General features: G+C 40.0%; 1 protein-coding gene across 2 annotated transcripts; it reads left to right on the top strand.

Annotated features, from left to right (window-relative positions):
* The first annotated feature begins 1,245 nt into the window (after positions 1–1,245).
* On the top strand, positions 1,246–15,460 carry LOC129840064 (cytochrome c oxidase subunit 6C-1-like). 2 transcript variants are annotated; one of them, XM_055907851.1, is made up of 5 exons: positions 1,246–1,477; positions 4,089–4,215; positions 14,477–14,591; positions 14,817–14,948; positions 15,365–15,460. In XM_055907851.1, exons 2-4 carry the CDS (start codon positions 4,166–4,168, stop codon positions 14,940–14,942), a joined length of 291 nt encoding a protein of 96 aa, XP_055763826.1. In that variant the 5' UTR covers positions 1,246–1,477; positions 4,089–4,165; the 3' UTR covers positions 14,943–14,948; positions 15,365–15,460. The 2 variants fall into 2 exon arrangements, with proteins under 2 accessions (XP_055763826.1, XP_055763825.1); XM_055907850.1 differs by lacking the exons at positions 14,477–14,591; positions 14,817–14,948; positions 15,365–15,460 and adding an exon at positions 4,468–6,816.
* The last annotated feature ends 9,447 nt before the right edge of the window (positions 15,461–24,907 follow it).

Here is a 24,907-nt window from a genome sequence, read left to right as displayed (position 1 = left end):
AAAAGGTAAAATGTCTTAAATTCTGAGCATTAAAATAGTGGAAAAATATTATGGGTGATGTTTGTTCATTCAAAAGCTATTTTTATTTAGGAAATAGGAAGAATGCGAGGGACCTTTAAGAAAGAAAAAAATATTCTGTGGGAATTTCAGTACTTCAGCATAACATTTTCTGCAGGTTTTCTCATGGTTTATTTAAACATTAAAACTTTCCATTGAAAATACAAAACTTCAAATGTTCAAAGAACATCTAAGAATGTTATTTAAAATCCTAAACATTCCGTTCTCAGCGTCAATAAAACTCTTTCCTCTATCTTGCTAAATGTGTTCAGGTGTTGGCTGTGCCCACTAATTGGCCACAACTGATCTTAATTAGTGCTTGTTTGCTTTTGAAATGTGGTCTGTTAGAATAGACAAAAATTAACTGCTTTGTATGAGTTTAAAAAAACATGGCATGCTAGATCCATCCTGGTGGCACAGTGGACAAAATGTAATGGATAGAGAACAGAAGATCAGGTCGAATCTCACTGACACTGTGCCACAATAAAAAAAAAAAATGTTTTCATGATTAATGCCACAGCAAATTAATTTCCATGTGTCTTATCTGTGCTTCGAGTTCAAAACGGTTAACCCAAACTGTGTTATGTGGTAAACCATGGGGTGTTGGGTTGAGCGTGCAGAGATGAACACAGAGACAGGGAGGTTCTAGTTAGAAAACACAACTTTACTAGGGAACAAAAGAAACATAACAAAATAACTTAAGTTTGGCTCAGCCCTTCTCAGATTCGGCTCTGTGAGCTTCGTTCCCTTCCGTAGGCTCACTCCTTGCCTCTCTCTCTGTCCTCTTTGTGGGTGCCATGGTGCTCCCTTTATGTGGCATGCACGGCTGGTTGGCACTCTCCCCTAATTACCTCTACTTGGGGCCATCGGCGTCGGGGTGCTCAGCCCGTGTACTCCCAGCAGAGGGAGCCAACGTCACGGCACCTCTATCACCAACTCCCCGGGGTAGACCTCCCGGGCGGGATACTATGGAACCCCGTTTGGGTCTTTGTATGTCAAAAAGATACACGTCAAATAACACAATTTGACACGTCAAATAAGCTTCTTTACCAATCAGGACCTGAATATGACTCCACGTCACATAATATTTTAACACGTTCATTCATTTTGTACGTAGTTATTACACATTGATTACACTCTCACTCGTATTTCATATGTCACAACAATTCACCGTTACGTATGCTATGAGTCATAGATTTTGTCACTGATGATAACATTTGCATTAAGGTCGTTTGGACTCCGCCCAAGTCTCAAGTACTGATGAAAGACGTTCACTCAACTTCTGTTCTTCTGAGGTACAATTAGCTAGCTAGTTAACAATGGTGGCTTAATTTCTCGAAAAATGTAAATCTACCATCTCTGATTGCACCAGATTGCTGCTCACGGACAGAAGAGATGGACTTCAACCACCAATAGCCAGGTAACGTTAACTTAATGTTAGCTTCTATCTAACGCAGGTGTTGAGAGTGAGTGATGTAACAGCTGCAAAAAAAAGTAACTACATAATATAACACTAACGTTACCTAACTACCAACGGCGTTAGCTAGCAAACGTTAGATCTGCCTGCCATTGATATTTAACTGAACTCAAGATAGCTAGCTAACGTTAATTATGGAATCTATAAAACATTAACTAGTTACTGCTGTACAGTAACGTTAGCTAGCGATGTTGAATGAAGATACCTTTTTTTAGCTAGATTGTAGCTAAAGTACGTCAGTTAAAATTGTCATAGGTCGGAGGCTCATTTGGCACAGTTTAGACAAGAGAACACTTTAGGGGTTGTTAAAACCTGTCTAGGACTGGGGTTCCGCCAACAGCCAATGAAATTGCAGGGCGCCAAATTCAATCAACAGAAATCCCATAATTCAATTTTCTCAAACATACAAGTATTAGAAATGTAGACACCATTTTAACGATAAACGTCTCGTTAATCCAACCACAGTGTGCGATTTCAAAAAGCTTTTCGGAGAAAGCAGAACATATCATTATGTGAGGTCAGCAACTAGTCACAGAAAGCATACAGTGATTTTCCAACCAAAGAGAGGAATCACAAAAAGCTGAAATATTGATCAAATTAATCACTAACCTTTGATATTCTTCATCAGATGACACACCCGGGACAACATGTTACACAATACATGTATGTTTTGTTCGATCAAGTTCATATTTATATCCAAAAACCTCTTTTGGCTTTGCCTCCAAAACATCCCGTGAATTTGCACAGAGCCACATCAAATCACAGAAATACTCATGATAAACATTGATAAAAGATACAAGTGTTATTCACAGATTTAAAGATATGCTTCTCCTTAATGTAACCGCTGTATCAGATTTCAAAAACACTTTATGGAAAAAGCAAACCATGCAATAATCTGAGTACGGCGCTCAGAGACCAACACAACCCAAGAAGATATCCGCCATGTTGGAGTCAACATAAGTCAGAAATGGCATTATAAATATTCACTTACCTTTGATGATCTTCGTCAGAATGCACTCCCAGGAATCCCAGTTCCACAATAAATGTTTGATTTGTTCCATAAAGTTCATCATTTATGTCCAAATACCTCCTTTAGTTAGCGCGTTTGGTAAACAAATCCAAACTCACGATGCGCCTGCAAGTCCAGAGGAAAGTACGGACGAAAAGTAAAAAAAGTTATATTACAGGTCGTAGAAACATGTCAAACGAAGTATAGAATAAATCTTTAGGATGTTTTTAACATAAATCTTCAAAAAATTTCCAACTGGAGAATTCCTTTGTCTTCAGAAAAGCAAATGGAACAGAGCTCGCTCTCACATGAACGAGCGTCACGAGCTCAAAGCATTCTGCAAGACCTCTGACTCATTCCCCTCTCATTCGGCCCCACCTCACAGTAGAAGCATCAGACAAGGTTCTAAAGACTGTTGACATCTAGTGGAAGCCTTAGGAAGTGCAACATGACCCATATCATACTGTATCTTCAATAGGGAATGAGTTGAAAAACGACCAACCTCAGATTTCCCACTTCCTGGTTGGATTTTTTCACAGGTTTTTGCCTGCCATATGAGTTCTGTTATACTCACAGACATCATTCAAACAGTTTTAGAAACTTCCGAGTGTTTTCTATCCAAATCTACTAATGATATGCATATATTAGCAACTGGGACTGAGTAGCAGGCCGTTTACTCTGGGCACGCTTTTCATCCAAACGTGAAAACGTTTGGATGAAAAGCGTGAACACCCCTATCCATAAGAAAAACGTGAACACCCCTATCCATAAGAAAAACGTGAAAAAAAATGAAAAACGTGAACACCCCTATCCATAAGAATACAGATAAAATGTCACTGGACCCATCGGGTCTGCGGTCTATTTTTCAGGCTAGATACCATGTTGCGGAGCCTTCGGTGGCCAAGCGGTCATTTGATTGATGAAGAGATGGCCAGCAATCTAATTGCTGTTGCAGAGGAGTTCCTACAAGAGGCAAATGACATCCAACATTGTATCATTTTTTTTTGTACGGCATAAGTGGCAAAGGCTGAGATTGTCTAATTTTACTTGTCCTGTGTTTAAGTCTCCTGTGTCTGTCACGCCCTGACCATATTCTCTATGTTGGTTAGGTCGGGGTGTGACTAGGGTGGGTTATCTAGGTTATTATTTGTCTATGTTGGCCTGGTATGGTTCCCAATCAGAGGCAGCTGTTTATCGTTGTCTCTGATTGGGGATCATATTTAGGCATTCTTTTCCACTGGGTTTTTGTGGGATCTTGTTTGTTTGTGTGTAGTTGCCAGTGTGCACTGCATTTGACTTCACGTTTTTGTTCTGTATTGTTTTGGTGAGTTTCTTTAATTAAACATGTGGAACTCTACACACTCTGCGCCTTGGTCTGTTAATTCTACAATCGACCGTGACAGTGTCAAGTCAATCAATGAAAAAAACATTTGGTTGGCCTATAATGCTGTTCCTATATTCTATATGGTGATCTTATAGTCTTTTAACCTAAAGTTTTTAGGAGTGTGTTTTGTAATTAATCATCTATTGTATTTTTTATTTCAGTATCCTATCAAGTGTCTTTGGAGGGAAGGCGGTATCACGTCACCAAGGAGCAGCTTGAGTTCCTCATAGATTGTCATATGACCATCAGACAAATGGCAGATGTTCTCAATGTGTCGCACTCTGTGGGGTAAGTTATTGTAATTGAATAAAGAAATTGTAACAGAAGAGGGAGATCTCTAGATTTGATCACATTCCTGATTGATGTATCTTTTTGTGTTATTTTTGTATTTAATCATTTTCTAGCTTTTCAGGTTCTACTCAGTGATGTCAGACACTCTCCTGGATGAGAGGATCAAAGAGCTGATATCAATAAAAACAGAATGGCGTCACTATGAGAGAAAAAAAAGGTTTTGTAAAACAAACGTATCTTGTTTTTAAGGTGGAGGATTGTTATCGATGGTGCTGTGGATGGTTACAGCAGACTTGTTGTGTTTCTGAAGGCCTCTGACAACAACAAGAGTGCCACAGTCATGGAGTCATTCGAAGCAGCCATCACCAGCTACGGAGTACCATCCCGGGTGAGATGTGACCGGGTGGTGAAAACAACCATATCTGTGACTTCTGTGGAGCAGTTCAGGGGTGGTGAGAGGGAAAGTGCCCTCAGAGGAAGGAGCACTCACAACCTCAGAGGAAGGAGCACTCATGGAGTCTCCAACATTTACCATAACCTGTTCACCTTCTTGGAGACGGAGCAGATCATCGACATCAACAATGAGGTGCACCTGTGGACACTGCACTTTGTGTTCCTGCCACAGGTGAACAGAGATCTTGCTGTGTTTGCCAGTCAGTGGAACCACCATGGGCTGAGGACTGAACAACGACAGTCACCTCTGCAGTTGTTCGTCTCGGGTTCCCTGGCAATGCAGAGGACCAATCTGACAGCAGTAAGGGATTTGTTTACCCCAAATTCAACCACCATCAGCTCTCAAGCCACCACCTCAGCTCCTCCAACCCCCACCTCAGCTCCCCCAACCACTGGCACCGCAGCTCTTTATTGGTCGGAATGGGTGATTGTGCCACAAATCCAGTTCACCATCAGCAACACACAGATGGAACTGTTGCGGACAATAATTTCATTGGAAGGCCCCAGAGGCAGCCTGGGAGTTAACAATCTACAGAGGGTTATGGCAGTTATATCTTCAGCGCCACTCGTTCCTACTCCAACCTGACTTACTACATACACCCCTGATACTCCCCTACTGGGATGAGGGATTGGACGCTATATCTTCAGTGCCACTCGTTCCTTTGAATCAGTTCATTTTTATAATACTATTATACATTTTATAATACTAACATTCCCCCTCTTTCACACACTGTATGATTTGGTCTCTAGAAAGGTACGATAGACATCTTCAACTCTAAACGAATGGGGACCAGAGTTTGGACACAGGTGGCCTTAACTTTTGAAGTACTTCCCATTCTGTCTGGTCATATTTGGAGAGAGTCAGGTACTGTTAAGATATACGGCCTATGGTTATTGTATTTTGCTCTATGGCGCTTTAGCACAGCAGTCCATCTGCTGACACAATATTTGTCTTCCACTCAGTACAACACGACCCAGGAGAGGCCTACTGCAAGCACTGGTTTGGGGCCTTCAGAGCGCGCCTGCTGTGGGAGGACAACAGAACATTCTGAATGGACATTATTAAAACAGAACTTACCTTTTTGAAATACCCAATCGGGATTTTTATAAATTGTTAAAATAAATAATTGTGTGGAGAACGCCCTATAGTTAAAAAAATTAACTATGAAGAAAGTGGTTCGCCCCTGTTACATTTTATATAATTGTGATTAACAGCAACCTATTGCGGTTAGTAACATAATATTGTTGACACATTGTGACAGCTCAAATTATCTGGTTGAAGATGGACTAGTGCAGGGCTCCTAACCTTGTTCCTGGAGAGCTACTGTCTTGTAGGTTCACTTCCGACCCTAATCTAGTGCACCTGATTTTAATAATTACCTGCTTAATAAGTTAATGAGGTTAGTTACAACTGAGGTTGGATTGAAAAACTACATGAGGGTAGCTCTCCAGGAACAGGGTTGGAGAGCCTAGGACTAATGGATCTAGTTCTTAGATCAATGCATTTGAAATTCGATAAGTCACTACGAAGGTGCAGTTCACAGAAGTGGAGCTGTCACAATGCAGTGGATGGGAAGCCTTATTTCATGTAGTTCTAATTAAATGATAATGGCTGAAGTTAATTTGTTCTTAATGTAGGACATCAAATTATCAGATTTAGATAAGTTGGCTGCAATATGGCAGCAGTACTTCAGTCAATATCAGCAACGGTATTGGTTATTAGTGAAGTGTCAGTAAAGTGTTTCTAAAAAAAACTAAACCTTAACACCAAGACAAGCAATATGGATTGTATAATTTCATTTTAATGATCATTAAGTGAACAATAACAGCCAATATGGAAATACAGTGCATTTGGAAAGTATTCAGACCCCTTGACTTTTTCCACATTTTGTTACATTAGAGCCTTATTCTAAAATGTATTAAATAAATACAAATGTAGGGTCATACCCAAGAAGACTCTGGTGTAATCGCTGCCAAAGGTGCTTCAGCAAAATACTGAGTATAGGGTCATAAATGTAATATTTCATCTTTTTATACATTAGCAAAAATGTCAACCTGTTTTTGCTTTCTTATTATGGGGTATTGTGTGTAGATTGATGGGGAGGGGAGAGGGGGGGAATGTGTATCAATTTTTGAATAAGGCTGTAACGTAATAAAATGTGGAAAAAGTCAAGGGATCTGAATACGTTCCGAATGCACTGTACAAACAATACAGATGTAAGTAGATAATGCTTAAATGTTGATGTGCAGTTACATTTTCAAACACTCAATTGCTACTGTAGTTTAGTGCTACTAGATACAATTATGTATCGTAAAAATGTTTTTATGCAACACCGAAATGTGGGGAATTCACAATACCGGAGGTCATGAATTCTCTAAAGGCATTGTAGGTGCTATGAAGAGGGAGCCTTAGTGTCACAGCACACGTGTTTGCCTCTGGGTACTTTTTATTCTGCTGCCCAGGGAGACGCCCTCGTGCTGTGTGGGGGAATTCGATGGTCGGGGTGTCCTCAAACCCAAGGGGTGGCACCACCGTTGCCCCAGTAGCAAACTCCAACACCATCGCCACTGTTAGAGGACATTCTCCATCTGAGGAGTACACAGTAAAACATTTAAAATACACATTTAAATCACAAAATGGAATAATATACAGTTACTGATAAACTTGAACTATTTACCTTGCACATCAGCCAGCCAGTTGAACCAGTGGCAGATGGCGTCGTTCTCCAAACACCGCCGGTTACCGCCAGGTATGGAATAGGTTACTTTAAACAGGTCCCGCAGGTCCCTGGCAGTGGGAGGCTATATGGAGTCCACAAAAAGTGCTCGGAAGTTGTCCGGGTTGTTCCCCAATGCTTCGAGCAGCCCAAGAGAGTTGAGACGATATTTGAACCTGTTATGTTTTAGAGACAGTATGTATATTTAAAATAAGTGTTAAGGACAATATAGTGATGTGTATTGATTTAGGGGGGTGGACTGATTAAAAATACTTATGTTAGAGGAGGTAATGACAAGTATTTCACAGATTTATAAAAGAGTTGACTTACTGCTCCAAGGCCACCTGCATGCTCCCTTGGACAAATTGTTGAGTCACCAATTCAACCACACCATCTCTGTCCTCCATTGTCTTGACAACAATCCTTTTTTTGTAGGTGAACGAGCCTCCTGTCTGTCTTAAAGGCCTCTACATTTGGATTCATCTGGGGGAAAGTTTCCCCCAAAACCTTCAAGAAGCTGCACCCCTCCTGACAATAGGGCACTTTAATCTGCCTCACAGGATACTCTAAAGATACTGAGATATGGAAACATTATTTAAATCTAATAAAAGGTATCCTAATATAAAACAGGGATTCAGTCCATGATCTTTAAATCAGTAAAATAACCTACAATAAGTCTATGTTTAATCACAAGCTAGATTCACACCTAGCTTACTTACAAAGCAAGCACTGTGCATCGCACTGTGCCTCATGTACTACATGGATATAGGGAAAATGTACATATACTGTTCAGCTGCCGGATGGTAGGGTCAGCGATCAGGCAAACCCTCATAGTTATCAACCTGCTTCTCCCGGTTTGCCGCCTTTGGACTACAGCATTATTCCGTCCCTGAACGATTGAAATCTGACATGTGCAAACGTAATAAAAATTATAAGAATGACACTCAGCATAATTGATGCCGCCCATTCTCGCACACCCCACGATAGCTGTTGCAATCATTAGCAAGCTAACGTTACTAGGTAGTTGTGCCAGTTAATGTTGACTTTTGCCAAGTATTACCTAACCTACCAGAATTAATCCTACCTTTGAACCACCCGATCCTCCTGGGGTGGTTGTAAAGGTGGTTGCACTTGGCTGGCAAAACTTAAAAAGCGGTCTCATGTTTTCAAGGTTCGACATGACTTAGCCGTTTGTTGGTGATGATGAATGAGAAGTTTTTCATATAGTGATTGGCCAACATTTGCATATAGTTTACATATTGTTATTTGATGCATCAAATAGTGTTATTTGATGAAAAAATAACACTCTTTGACGTGTATCTTTTTGACACGCAAAGACCCAAACGGCGTTCCATAGGATACCACAGTTATTAAAAGTCTTATTGAAACATTCAGTAAAAGTTATTAAAACTTCTTAGGGATGAGATGGGCTGAAATCCCGTTAACGGGATCGATTTGACACCAGCCAGTGAAAGTGCAGGGCGCCAAATTCAAACAACAGAAATCTCAATATTAAAATTCCTCAAACATACAAGTTTTATACACCATTTTAAAGATACACTTGTTGTTAATCCCACCACAGTGTCTGATTTCAAAAAGGCTTTACGAAGCCATTTTTCCAGCCAAAGAGAGGAGTCACAAAAAGCAGAAATAGAGATCAAATTAATCACTAATCTTTGATGTTCTTCATCAGATGATACTAGTAGGACTTCATGTTACACAATACATATATGTTTTGTTCGATAAAGTTAATATTTGTATCCAAAAATCTCAGTTTACATTGGCGCGTTATGTTCAGTAATGTTTTGCTTCTATAACACTCGGTGATTTTGCAGAGATCCACATCAATTTACAGAAATACTCATCATAAATGTTGAGGAAAATACAAGTGTTATGCATGGAATTAAAGATATACTTCTCCTTAATGCAACCGCTGTGTCAGATTTCAAAAAAGCTTTACGGAAAAAGCACACCATGCAATAATCTGAGTACAGCGCTCAGGAAACCAAAACAAGTCACACAGATACCCGCAATGTTGTGGAGTCAACAGAAGTCAGAAATAGCATTATAAATATTCACTTACCTTTGATGATCTTCATCGGAATCCCAGTTCCACAATAAATGTTTGTTTTGTTCGATAAAGTCCATAATTTATGTCCAAATACCTACTTTTTGTTAGCGCGTTTAGTTCACAAATCCAAATTCACGAGGCGCAGGTACACAAAAAAGTTATATTACAGTTCTTAAAAACATGTCAAACGATGTATAGAATCAATCTTTAGGATGTTTTTAACATAAATCTTCAATAATGTTTCAACCGGACAATCCCTTTGTCTTTAGAAATTAAAAGGAACGCAGCTCGCTCTCACGGCCGTGCGCATGATTTAGCTCATGGCATTCTGACAGACCTCTTAGTCAAACAGCTCTTATTCGCTCCCCCTTCACAGTAGAAGCCTGAAACAATGTTCTAAAGACTGTTGACATCTAGTGGAAGCCTTGGGAACTGCAATCGGACCAAATTTACACTGTTTCTTGGATAGCCAAATACAAACCTCAGATTTCCCACTTCCTGGTTGGATTTTTTCTCAGGTTTTTGCCTGCCATATGAGTTCTGTTATACTCACTCACATCATTCAAAAAGTTTTAGAAACTTCAGAGTGTTTTCTATCCAAATCTACTTATAATATGCATATTTTAGCTTCTGAGCCTGAGTAGCAGGCAGTTTACTCTGGGCACCTTATTCATCCAAGCTACTCAATACTGCCCCGCCATCCATAAGAAGTTAAAAAACCTCCAAATAACCTTTAAATGTAATTGAAAACACTCATAACATTTGGAGAATGTCCTCTGAACATTATTTAATTACCTTCAAATAACCTATAATTTTCATTCTCAGAACGTTAATAAAACCTTCCAGGACAACTTTCAAGGAACCATAGTGAAATGTTATCAGAACCTCCCTGCAATCTAAAAATGTACGTTCCCAGAACAGGCTAAATTTTCACTTCTGTTCTCAGAACATTTAAAAAACGTTCAGTTTTACCGGTCAGGAAACATATGGCTTCGTTCCCAGAACCAATGGAAAACCAAAAACATCTGTTCCCATAATCTCCAAGGAACCAAATGTGCTAGCTAATAGGCCTACATCATATGCATTGTGACAGCACTGTTAAGCCATTGGCACATTGGGATTTTGTGTCTGAGAATTTCGATGGAGCCAATACTTTGTCAATAGGAGTCATCCACGCTGGATGAATGACAACAGATGAAAAATGACAACAGAACAAAAAACTTACAACACTTGAAGATTCTAAAGTCGTATGACTTTTCAGCAAGGTAGCATGCCCAGTAAAGTCAGGTCAGGGGTCCAGCTGCAGTCAGAACAGCAGCATGGGATCAGTAGCATGACCAGCTGGATTGGGGACAGGAACAGCCAGGAAACCTCAGGCCAGTTTGTTCTCAGGTTGTGCTCAAGGTGGGTTGATCGAAATGCGGGGTAGAACTCGCACAAAAAGCCAGGCCCTATAGAGTACCACAGTATGAGTCTCAATACCCATAAAACCTAGTGGTCTTGCAGGGAAATGGTTGCAATCGTTTTCCACCATTCATTTTTCCATAGGGGATTTTAGAAACACTTAAAGGGCTGTGTTTCGTGTAGGCTTACACTGGCATGACCTTTTGATTTAAGTCTCTAGGACAAGATGACTTTTATCAATATATTTGCCTGTATTTACCCCCCCCCAGGACAAGATGACTTTTATCAACATATTTGCCTGTATTTACCCCCCCCCCCCCCCCCCCCCCCCCATGAAATCATATCTAGCTGCTAATGTGGCTATCATAAGGAACTATAAATGTTATATTGATCTGGACGAGACTGATGAATCAAAGCAAAGGTTAGAATCTCTGGATTAACTATCTAATCTTAGCTAAAGGTAGTAATTAATAAATTGGCAAAATTTCTTTAAATTGACAATTTTGTAAACTGTCTTGCGCAAGTTTTAAATTGACACAATCCCTGTTAACAAAGGTGTCAGCTAGAGATGACGTGCAGGAGTTTGCAAGGATTTGTTGTTTTGTTATACTGAACTACTGAAATTCCCACAGAAGAACATTGTTTCTCAACGTTATCTGAATAATGAGAACATTACTTTAAACTCGGTGCACACAGCGAGCAGCACGAGCAGCTGGTCATCCAAAAACGGCAGATATTGGATGAATATATAATGTTAATATCGTCGGTGTGAGTGATGGGGGAAAAAGTGGCCTCACAATTATTTGAATATTTCAATGGATGTTTTGTGCACAAAGCTGATGACTAAAGTGTCTTATTAGGAATTTTAATATCTGACTTCTCTATGTGGCCGTTTATGGAAATTGAAGCAAAACTGTAAGTGCAGTCTAAACCGTGCTTCTGGACTGGAAACCTGGCCCCTTGGTATAGACCAGGCCCCCAGTGTCTGGTCTGGAGAGTGAAATCATGAACTCTTGCTGGTCGGCTACTGCGTAGCAACCTAGCGGTGCTAAAAACCCTGTTCTGCCCTAGAAAGTATATGTAAATTACAATCGTCAGAATGGCCAAACCCCCCAAAATGACACGCATTACTTCCAGCTTCATGCGCCATCAGCGCTATCACTAACTACTGGTTTTAATGTCTATCGGAGGCTGTTGAGGTGAGGACGGCATATAATAATGGCTGGGATGGAGTCAATGGAATGGCATCAACCACATGGAAACCACATGTTTGATATTTCGGATACCATTCCATTAACTCCATTCCAGCAGTTATTATGAGCCGTCCTCCCCCCAGCAGCCTCCACTGATGTCTATGGTATAGATAGTGGAGACTAGTTGAACAATGAGTGGTGATTATTTTTGTAGACTGAGACAAGAACTGTATACCTTCAACGTGAAGTTCCATCCTTAAATTACATTTCACAGATTAACTCAGACACTACACTGGTGGCAGAAGGTACCCAGCTAGCACATAACGTTCTGAGCTTGGTGAGAGCCTGGTTATCCTGTAGTTATTTTGCACACAACCTTCCCACAATGTTCTAGGAATGGTGCAGGATACCCAGCTAGCACATACTGAGAACCATATGTACTTCAGCATAAAGTTTCCTCCTGGTTCTATTTAAATAGTGCACATGGGATGTTTGAGGTATAAACAGGATGAAACCCGGATTTAGGTCCATGAATCGGCCTATGCAAATGTAAGTAGATTACCTTGAAGACAAGGTCAGACATCTTGGACACAGTCTCCAATTAGTATTATACCTCTATGGTCTATACATCATGAGTCATTGATGCCAGTAAAAAACGTGTGCAAGAGCAATGTCATCATCAGGTATACTGATACATTTTATGTTCGTTTATTGCACCATAAAGAATATAAGCAGGAATCACTAGGGCATCTCTGATGATCATTCTTGTGCGCGGATACTTCCATCGATGGATATTTCTCGAGTCCTGGATTTTCCCGTAGTATTCCTTCTGCAAGATTGACGGTCTTCACTAGCAGCCACAAAGTCATAAACCCTGCATATTTCTACAATCTTCTTAAAATATGATTTTAAACCTAACCTTAACCTTTGAATTAAGACCAATAAGCACATTTTTGTTTCCATTAATGTATCTCGTAAAAACCAAGATTGTCCCTTCGCAAGACCAATTCCTTCCATCACCCTTTCCCTTTCCTTTTGTGCCACAACGTCAAAGATTTTCATAACTAATCCAAGATAGACCACAGTCTGTCGTTTCCAATGGGAACAGATTAGCAAGGAGGTGGGCAGAGCCAAGCACGAGTTAGCAAGATTCTATTGGCCCGTTCTAGCAAACATCTGCATATATCTGGTTTGGGAACGGAAAACTCTATTGAGATCAAATGTTTCATCAATGAGAAAATTTGCAGAATGTAGACCAAAATCCATCTCGTTCCATCTTCTCCCACTTGCCCGTGGGCTTCCTCTCACTACCATATATATGAATATGAATAGGGAAACCGACCGACCTCCAGTACAGTAAGTGGCGGTGTATGCGCCTTTCAGTTGGTTGCGATTTGCTAATACAAATTTAAAGAGGAATAAATAGTCCATCCGCATAAATCCGAAAGATCAACGAATCAGAGGTGCGCTAACACATTTTGGTGAAGGTCGTGAGTGCTTCTTGTAAGTATTCAGTAAATGTGAAACCAAACGCTTTCTATTAAACATGTACAGACAATATATACTTAAAGTTGTTTAAATGTTATGATTCTTTCCATTACATGGTCAATTTGTAATTGTCGACATTACCCGTTAGTTTGTTGCTAAATTTGCTAACCTCTCGATATGTTCTCTATTCAATGTTTCAGTTGTTGGTGTAGTAGTTTTAATGTCAGAATACACAGATATATATCTAGCCAATTGCAGCTAACATTTAGGTAATTATGTTGACTTTATTTTCTTTACAAAGATTAGCGGCTGACAGCGCTAGGGTAGATGGACCTACGTTATCTATCTAAGCTAAGGAGCTTGTTAGCATTACATTTTACATTTGAGTCATGACATTGATAGTGTCACATTTTCAGAGAACCATTAAAACTAAGTTAAGTAGCTAGGTAAGTAAGTACACTTTTGACACAACTAGCTGCCAGTAGTTAACGAAGGTAGCACTTGATTCTGTACCAGCACACATTGGCTAGACTGATATAGCTAGCCATACTTTTTCTAATGGGCTATTTCTAAATAGAGGCATTTTACATGCAATATATATGGATCACATTGGCCAATGTCAATAGCATCACCAGCTTCAGATGGAGATATTCAACCATGTTTTTTTGAATTGCCAATCCGATTGGTGTCCTTTCTTTTGAAGGGGAATCTGCTAGCTCCCACTTGGGATTGATCCAAATGTGCCTTGGATGTTGGTCACGCAGCTAAATGCCTGATTAAACTTCACCACACAGCAAATTCATTACAATCAACTTATGTACGATCTTTAAGTACAACCAATATATTTCTTGACATAAGGACATTTCTGGTAGCAGCATTGTTGTACTTCAAACCAAGTAAGTGATGTGCCATTTCTCTTCTGAACATTCCAGGAATTCCACAATGTCTCTGGCTAAGCCTGCAATGCGAGGACTCCTTGTGAAGTGTCTGCGGTTCCATTTGCCCATTGCCTTCGCTCTGTCATTGGTGGCTGCAGCAGCTTTCAAGGTCAGCTGACAATCTTGTTTTTGTTTAAGGCGGCCTGGGATTTCAGCAAGACGGCCACCTTAGCATTTTCTATGTAGGAAAAGCCATGGGGAGAGAAGTATGGAATGGTTAAAGTCCATTATGGACTTTATCACAATGAATGGATATCGTCAGCAACGGGCATGTTTTTGTATTCATAAGTAAATACTTCCTTCTGATGAGGTAATATTGTCTTTGTCTTCTCAGTACGGTGTAACAGAGCCCAGGAAACAGGCCTATGCCAATTTCTACAAACAATATGACACCACAGAGGAGTTCAACAACATGAGGGAAGCTGGCGTTTTTGAAAGTGTCAGGCCAACTGGCAAATAAAACCCTGTGAGTATTTTACAATCAGAGGCATCATTTCATCTATCTATTAGGCCAGTGTTCTTCACTCCTTGTCCTGGAGGGCTGCATTGGGTGCAGGCTTTTGTCCCAGCCAGCCCCACATTGGCACACCTCGGTTGTGTTCTGTAGGCTCAAATCAGAACATTTGTCAATGTTCAACTTGTCCTGTAAGAGTGCAAATGTTTCTAAAATGTTTGAGAACAGTGATGCCTACTGAACAAGCCCTTGAATTTGCTAAACAAGGTCTCGATGATTTGTTGAGCCAAGTTTTTTGGTGCTAACCTTAACAAGGAGGATAAAAGAATGCTGCAGTCCTCTTGGACCATGAGTGGATGGTTTTATAATAATTTTTCAATGTTATAGCTGTAATACTGCAATGTGTTATGTCCCTTTCTGTATTACAGCTGGTGTCCCATTGTGCATTCCTGGTCTGATGTTCCAGCTCTGATTTACTCATTGAACACTGCGGTTATGTTCTCGTGAATAAATTATTCTCTATGGGTGCCAGTGCCTCATTATGATTCATCTGTGTTATTGTGATAAACTGTTTTGAAACCTTTTTGATTAAGAATTCAACAATGCTTTAATTCCCAAAGAATACCGGGAGTGTATTCATTACGTCTTGCAACGATCACCATTTACAAACCAAACTGAAGCAATCAGAAAGATTTAGCAAAAAAATGTTTAGCAACAGAATCGGCATTAAAAAAATACACTTCAGTTGAAGTCATGCGAGTAAAGTTGTACCATAATTTAAAAAAATCATGACAGCTGTGATGGAAACTAGAACTTTGCATTTTATAAATGGCAACAGAATTTGATTGTTTGACATGGGATGTTTTTGTGTTGGGTAAAAATAATTATGCGAGAAATGCTGGTGGAAACACCTGTATGCACAAACATTGAGAACCATGATATCAAAGTTAAACTTGTCATGTGATAATGTGTGTGTGGTCCTCACACTAAGACTCAGAGTAACCATGCCGTTTATTATTAGGCTACGGATTAATTATGAATAACTTCCAGCAGGTATATCTCACTGATCATCCCAAAAGCCAACACCTATTTTGGCCGCCTTTCCTTCCAGTTCTCTGCTACCTGTGACTGGAGCGAATGGCAAAAATCGCTGAAGTTGGAGACTTATTTCCCTCACCAACTTTAAACATCTGCTATCTGATCAACTAACCGATCGCTGCAGCTGTACATAGTCCATCTGTAAACAGCCCACCCAATTTACCTACCTCATCCCCTTACTGTTTTTATTTATTTTTCTGCTCTTTTGCACACCAGTATAACGGTGAGTGTAACGGATGTGAAATGGCTAGCTAGTTAGTGGGTACGCGCTAATAGCGTTTCAATCGGTTACGTCACTTGCTCTGAAACCTAGAAGTAGTGTTGCCCCTTGCTCGGCTTTTGTGGAGCGTTGGGTATCGACGCTTCGTGGGTGTCAGTTGTTGATGTGTGCAGAGGGTCCCTGGTTCGCGCCCGAGGTCGGGGCGAGGGGACAGTACTAAAGTTATACTGTTACATGGGGAGGGGACACCCAGCTCCAATAAAATCATTGACTGCATGCCATTTAAAGGGGGAAAAAACTTCCTTTAATTTACAGTGTCAAATAACACTTGAGAATATTTTTTTGTGAACAAATTTTTTATTTTGTTGGTAGCAATATGGAAAATCGTTGTGGAAATCAGTTGCAACTCAAATCGACAATGCAATGCTCTCTATGGAAGCAAGCGTAGCCACACAATATAACACCAAAGACAATGTCAGCATGTAACGTAGTTAGTTGGCTCCAAAATCGCTTAAACAAACTGCACTATCAATGTAGGGGTCTACAATCTCACCATGTTCACCCTGCAGATCAATGTCACAGTTGCGATCAATATCTGCAGATATACACTGCTCAAAAAAATAAAGGGAACACTTAAACAACACATTGTAACTCCAAGTCAATCACACTTCTGTGAAAACAAACTGTCCACTTAGGAAGCAACACTGATTGACAATAAATTTCACATGCTGTTGTGCAAATGGAATAGACAAAAGGTGGAAATTATAGGCAATTAGCAAGACACCCCCAATAAAGGAATGGTTCTGCAGGTGGTGACCACAGACCACTTCTCAGTTTCCTATGCTTCCTGGCTGATGTTTTGGTCACTTTTGAATGCTGGCGGTGCTTTCACTCTGGTGGTAGCATGAGACGGAGTCTACAACCCACACAAGTGGCTCAGGTAGTGCAGTTCATCCAGGATGGCACATCAATGCGAGCTGTGGCAAAAAGGTTTGCTGTGTCTGTCAGCGTAGTGTCCAGAGCATGGAGGCGCTACCAGGAGACAGGCCAGTACATCAGGTGACGTGGAGGAGGCCATAGGAGGGCAACAACCCAGCAGCAGGACCGCTACCTCTGCCTTTGTGCAAGGAGGTGCACAGCCAGAGCCCTGTAAAATGACCTCCAGCAGGCCACAAATGTGCATGTGTCTGCTCAAATGGATGTCTGCCTGCTTGAACACCAATACTTCAGATATACATGAAAACATGCAATGACCCAGCGATTCGAAAGAACATCACTCGAAGATGCACAACAACAGTATAACATTCAAAACGGGTGAACCATTCCTTTAAGGGATTGTTAAAGCTGCAATATGTAACCTTTTGGGCGACACCACCATATTCACATATTTATAAATAAGTTATAGATCTGTCACTTATTGAAAGCAAGTCTAAGAAGAGGTAGTTCTGATCTATATGCGATATTTCTATTCTTTCCGTTGTTACATTTCGTTTTTGCATCTTTTGCTTTCTGTTTTCTACAGCAGTTTAAAACAGCTGAAAAAACTATATTTTTGGTTATGGAAAGTATATTTCACAGCGTTTAGGTTGTATGATTATCTGCTGGTTTTGTCACAAACTGAAATTAGGTGAACTATTAGAATTTTAGTAACCAGGAAATTGAGCGATTTCTGCATAGTGCATCTTTAAATAAATGTGAATTATTTGGTTGTAATATCATCACATCTAGAAGAGCATAGTGAGAACTACACATTTCAGATTATTCCAATGAAAACCATTACACACATTTAGCTCAATTAGAGTTATACAGCAAGTAACTGCATGTTTTTCATGATCAGTAAATATCAATTGATTATGTAATTTCAGATATGTGAGGGTTGCCTCACGATATCTCTCAATATTGGCCACCGTTAATTTGATATTTCAGTGATATAACCGCAACATGCTACAATTGTTTTTACTGAGCTGCAGTTCATATGAGTCAATTGAAATAAATACATTAGGACCTAATCTATGGATTTCACATGACTGGGAATACAGATAATAACAAAATTGACCTCACAACTGGCCGCAGGATCTCGCCACAGTATTTTTGTTCTTTCAACCTGCCATCGATAAAATGAAATTGTGTTTGTTGTCCGTAGCTTATGCCAGCCAATACCATAACTCCACCACCATCATGGGGCACATCAGCAAACTGCTAGCCCACACAACGCCATACATGTGGTTTGTGGTTGTGAGGCTGTTTGACCCTACTAAACAATTCTCTAAAACGACATTCAAGGTGGCTTATGGTAGAGAAATTAACATTTAATTCTCTGGCAACACCTCTGGTAGAGATTCCTGCAGTCAGCATGCCAATTGCACACTCCCTCAAAACTTGAGACATCTGTGGCATTGTATTGAGTGACAACTGCACATTTTAGAGTGGCCTTTTATTGTCCCCGCACAAGGTGCACCTGTGTAATTATCATGCTGTTTAGTCAGCTTCTTGATATTCCACACCTGTTAGATGGATGGAATATCTTGGCAAAGGACAACATTTGAGAGAAATAATGTTTTTGTGCGTATGGAACATTTCTGGGATCTTTTATTTCAGCTCATGAAAGATGGGACCAACACTTTACATGTTGCGTTTATATTTTTGTTCAGTGTATGTATGCCTGACAGGTTTGAGGGGTTTAGATTCATTTCCCGTCCTTTGTGGGCTCTGCCTGTCAAGCAAAAGGGCCCATTTGCCGATGTACTGTCAGCTGACGTTAACTTTGCAAGCTACCGGTAGAAACTTTGTACAGTTGTCTAAACATAGTGTCAGGTTTTGGCCAGGACTGTTCAGGTTTTGGTCACTAGATGTCCCCATTGCACCTTTTTTGTACCTTTTGTTTTTCCTTGCTCTAATTATTGTTTGCACCTGTGTCGTTCCCTTGTTAGTATTTAAACCCTGTGTGTTCCTCAGTTCCTTGCTCAGTGTTTGTATGTTAGCACCCAGCCCAAGCCTTGTTCTGAACATATGATTCTCTTATTGGATTTTCCAGAGGTTCTCTGGTTTAGTTCTTGTGTATTTTTGAGTAGTCTTTCGTGGTTTGTTTTTTCCCTGCTGTTTTTACCACTTTGTGGAGTTTCTTTTGTATTTTGGAGGATATCCATTTTGTGCTTCTTGGCTTTATGTTTGGACATTGTGGATTTAGATTCTTTGCCTGAAGATTTTGTTCTTTAATTAAACCACCATCTCTAGTACTGCTGTGTCTGCCTCATCTTCTGGGTTCTGACGATTATTAGTGACTGTTTCTCGCACCGGGTCCTGACACATAGTGGTAAGAAGACCTAATATACTTTTTTCTTCAACCAACATAAGCCTACCTAGTGAAGTTAGCTAACCTTATCCCCTTTTTAACATTGTTTTTAAGATTGTTTAATTACGATGGCTGCTGACAGACATGATAAGCTACATTGATTGATGAACCACGTCAAATTAGCTAGCTAACTAGCTAGCTAGCTAATAACAGATTTGGTATTTTTGGTATTTTATTAGGATCCCTGTTAGGTGTTGCAAAAGCAGAAGCTACTCTTCCTGGGGTCCACACAAAACATGAAACATGACATAATACAGAACATTAGTAGACAAGAACAGCTCAAGGACAGAACTATATATTAAAAAAAAGGCACACGTAGCTGACATATCAATGCATACACACAAACTATCTAGGTCAAATAGGGGAGAAGCGTTGTGTCTTGAGTTGCTGCTTTATTTGTTTTTTGAAACCAGGTTTGCTGTTTATTTGAGCAATGTGAGATGGAAGGAAGTTCCATGCAATAAGGGCTCTATATAATACTGTACGATTTCTTGAATTTGTTTTGGATTTGGGGACTGTGAAAGACACCCGGTGGCATGTCTGGTGGGGTAAGAGTGTGTGTCAGAGCTGTGTGTAAGAAGACTATGCAAACAATGTGGGATTTCCAACACATTAATATTTCTTATAAAAAGAAGAAGTGGTGCAGTCAGTCTTTCCTCAACTCTTAGCCAAGAGAGACTGGCATGCATAGTATTCATATCAGCCCTCTGATTTACGATGAAGAGCAAAACATGCCGCTCTGTTCTGGGCCAGCTGCAGCTTAACTAGGTCTTTCTTGCAGCACTGGACCACATGACTGGACAATAATCAAGATTAGACAAAACTAGAGCCTGCAGAACTTGGTTTTTGGAGTGTGGTGTCAAAAAAGCAGAGCATCTCTTTATTACGGACAGACCTCTCCCCATCTTTACAACCATTGAATCTACAGTTGAAGTTGGAAGTTTACATACACTTTATCCAAATAAGAAAAAGAGAGAAAAAAAGCTAGCAGAGGATGGCGGTCTGTTTTTAGCCACCTCGTGCGTTACCGTCCGTAGATTATTGGGGTTCAGTGTGGTAGAGGGGACCAATCCAACCAATATAACGAATGAGACACCAAAATATTCTGGACATTCGTCACAAACACCTTTGTTCCAGCACTTGGACTGTTGTTGCATTACATGCGGTATCACAACAGCTGTTTGTCACTTGACTGTCATTCAGAAAATTCCTTCCTGGATCAGATGAGGATGTGTGGAAACCACGGCGTAACTAATCAGCTGGACACCAAATGCGCATCCATTAGTATTATACATAATTATTGAAGAACCACGTTTAATGACAGAATTGATTTAGGTTTTAACCATCAAGGTAAGGTGACTCTTTTGGTTAGAAGCATTCCATTTTGCCATCACATTTATTATTTTGGATTTATGTGCCCATGAAAACTGTTTTCACCACGTAACATAAGGAGACATGAATATTATAGTTACACTGCATTTCTGAGATCGCAATACAAAAAACTTTCAGACAGCTAGATCCAGGATTCTTACAGGGTTCAAGTTCAATGTCTAATTTAACTGATTAATGCTTAATATATGATATAACAACAACTTACACTGCCATAAATGCAAGGACAGAAAAGTACTGTTTTATGTCACACAATTTAAAGGGTTAAACATAGGTTTTAAATCAATTTGATTGAAAATAGCTATGATTCCCCCTTATATCCTAATGGAACGACATGAAAAAATTGGCTGATTATTATCAATAACTTATCAACAGTTGTAACAAGTTGTCCAGTGTAGGAAATCCTCACTGGTACCCTAGTTTATAGAAAGACCCAATTGCAATAATGGGCCCTTTCATGTTGCGGGTTTGAGGAGTTCTTTATTATTCAACACATTAAACAGTTTAGGGGACCACAGCCAGTTGGCCTCCTCTCACGCATGTTTGTCTTGTTAATGACGAAAGGAAGAGAAGCACGTCTCTATTCCCTCCAGACAATCACACATGTAATTTTGGAGTTCCTATAGAGCCTACACCGGTAGCACTTTCTAATAACTCCACGTAATAAAGCATTCATAATGGATTTGTACATGGTTTTTTTTAGCATTTGTTAATCATTACTTCATTCATGCAATGTTTAATATTGGTCCTTATAAACAATTTACTAAATAATTAGTTAAGTCTTTGTCACAACTTCTGCCGAAGTCGGTCCCTCTCCTTGTTCGGGCGGTGTTCGGCAGTCGACGTCACCGGTCTTCTAGCCATCGCAGCTCCACTTTTCATTTTCCATTTGTTTTTGTCTTGTTTTCCTGCACACCTGGTTTACATCTCATCATCATTACTATGTGTATTTAACGCTCTGTTCCCTCCATGTCTGTGTGGGGTATTGTTTATTTGTCAAGGTTGGCACGCTTCCGGCTGGTTAGCGCCAGGCTTTATGTATACCTGTGTGTTGTGGCAGCCTGTACTTTGTTTGTAGTATTTTGTGCTGCCTTACTTGTTTTGGGCATTTGGTTTTGGTGACGCTGTTGTGTTCTGGTCTTACTATTTGCCTCAGTAAAGTGCTTCTTGTCCACTCAACTCTGCTCTCCTGTGCCTGACTTCCATGCACCATCTACACCCACCGTTGACAGTCTTGCGTGGCCTAATCTAGTGTGGGCTATTTATACTTTACAAATACTTTATCAAATGTTTTGAGTGACCAGTGTAATTTGTCACAAAAAGATGGGCATGCCATTGGTAGACATTGTCTCCTAGAACATATCAATAAGCATGCAAAACAAAGGATGTTTAAATATATTAAACATTTTATTCCAAAACAGTCAAACTGTTGGAATAGTGTGATATGTAACTTCAGACACACTCTAGGCTGAGTAAAATAACGTTTTTCACCCGAAAATGCTAACATTAGCGTTTCTTGGCAGTGACTTTTCTGTCAAAACCAAAGTGTGGATTGCAGTCACTAATTAGACAAGTTTACAGACTGCTTACGAGGTAAGGAAACAAATATCTGAGCACATAATTTTGCTGAACTATCCCATTACGTTTAAAGATTTACTACCTTTAAAGGTCCAGTAAAAGTGCAGCTAAATAAAGCCATGTGTGAAAATTGTCTGAAGCACTGGAATCATTTAAGGTTATAATTTACATCTAATATTTCTACCTCAATCGAAGGAATAAAAATACACTAGAGGAAAACTTTCCGGTCCAGCCAGCTGTTGCGTGTAGGCTACATTTCCCTGTTTTATCATTCGTTTGCATTCTCAAGGTTAGCAAAACCTTCACATTTAAACTCTTCCATATGTCCTTGCAACAGTGGTTTTACAACAGTTTTTGTGAATACAAACCACCAAAAATGTTCTGGTAGTATATCACTGAACACATCACATCATAGATGATTTGCACAGAGTGACACACACTGACCGGTTAGTGTGTGACACAAGGCTGTATTGTTCTCTTTCTTAGGCCTGGTTTTCCCAGGTTAAGTGATACAAATCAGTCTCTAGCTCTCAGGGCAGCTGCACTACAGCAGCAAGTAGACAACTAGCCAATGAGGACCTATAATGTAGTCTGAAATGTCAGAGCCTCGTAATTGGCCCACTGACTGAGTGGTGTCGCTGCCATCCTATACTTTGAATAAATGGAGCGATAAATTATTCATGTTGAGATTAATAAATATGCCAGGCATCCTCTGGATTATAGATTAACACACCATGGCCTCATCATGGCATGTTATTAAAAAATGCTTTGGGAAATCATACTTGACAAAAAAGGTATATTGCCAAAAAATGTGTTTCTCTCCGAGCTTAACTGAGACATGCATGCTCATGTATGCATTCATTATCTACAGCTGGAGTGAGTTTTACATACACTTAGGTTGGAGTCATTAAAACTAGTTTTTCAACAACTCCACAAATTACTTGTTAACAAACTATAGTTTACGCAAGTCGATTAGAACATCTACTTTGTGCATGACACTGTAACGGTGGTCCTCCTCCTCTTCAACCGAAAAGGAGGAGTAGTGATGGAACCAAGGCGCAGCGGGTTGTGAACACATAATTTATTAAAAGAAAACACGAACTTGACTATAAACTAACAAAACAACAAACGGTGTAGACAGACCTGGACGACGAACTTACATAAACACGAAGAACGCACGAACAGGGAAAAATAGACTACACAAAATGACGATGTACAAAACAAACCGAACAGTCCCGTATGGTGCGACAAACACTGACACAGGAAACAACCACCCACAACGAACACTGTGAAACAACCTACCTAAATATGACTCTCAATTAGAGGAACGCCAAACACCTGCCTCTAATTAACCTGTTAAGGCTGGGGGCGCTGTTGTCACTATTTATGGTAATCGTGTAATTTTTGAAACGGCTTCCTACAAAATTCTTGATCGTACAATATGCATATTATTATTATTATTGGATAGAAAACAGTCTATAGTTTCTATAGGAGTTGAAATTTTGTCTCTAAGTGGAACAGAAGTCATTCTACAGCAATTTCCCTGACATGGAGTCAGATTTCAGAAATTTTGGCCTCTGTTCTGGAGTCAGTTTTAAGGCCACTGTTATTCCTATGAGTATACGGACACTGCTTACGTCTTCCCCTGGATGCCTTTACGTGATGAAGATTTGAATGGGGTCGATTGCGCAATCACAGGCACTATAAATAAAAAAAACCTGTAGCTAGGAACTCTTTTCCAGCTGCGTCATGCGCGCGGCGGCCACCGACCCGCACTTGTTCCAAGCATTAGTGTAGGGAGTAATCTTTCTCAGGTCATGTTTCTACTCGTTATAGGAGTTAAAAACATCATAAGGTAGTTAATTCAAAGCGTTTTATAGCAATTTATATCCGTTTAGTGCGATTTTGGGACATTTATTTCTGAGACGCTGTGAATCTCTGGGCACGCTTCCAGTTCATGCCGAACGCAGTTGGCATTTCCACATGGCAAGAGGACAGCTTTCCACCAAAAGACGATTAGACCCAAGAAAGGATCCTTTGCCCAAGTTACTGATACTGATACTGATGGAAGAACAGCTCAAAGTAGGACATTTTTATTATGATAAATCGTGTTTCTGTCGAAAAATGTTAGTGGCTTAGGACGCCATCTTTTTTGACGTAGCTTCGCTTGGCGCAAACTGTATTGAAAAGTAAGGATAATTTAAAAAATGTAATTCCGCGATTGTATTAAGAATTAAATTGTCTATCAATCGCTGTCCACCCTATATTTTTTAGTCACGTTTATGAGTATTTATGTATACGAGTAGATCACTGTCTAATATGGCGCAGAACATT

Source organism: Salvelinus fontinalis, chromosome 3 (genome assembly GCF_029448725.1).
Source record: "Salvelinus fontinalis isolate EN_2023a chromosome 3, ASM2944872v1, whole genome shotgun sequence".
Classification (NCBI taxonomy): Eukaryota; Metazoa; Chordata; class Actinopteri; order Salmoniformes; family Salmonidae; genus Salvelinus; species Salvelinus fontinalis.
Note: the sequence above shows the minus strand (reverse complement) of the source record. Positions and strands in the feature narration are given on the sequence as shown.

What these genes read in the sequence shown, in the direction of transcription:
- LOC129840064 (XM_055907850.1), top strand. Translation starts at nt 4,166, where the DNA reads ATGACCATCAGACAAATGGCAGATGTTCTCAATGTGTCGCACTCTGTG. An exon ending in AATGTGTCGCACTCTGTGGG is followed by an intron (nt 4,216 to 4,467) that starts GTAAGTTATTGT and finishes CTTGTTTTTAAG; the next exon opens with GTGGAGGATTGTTATCGATG.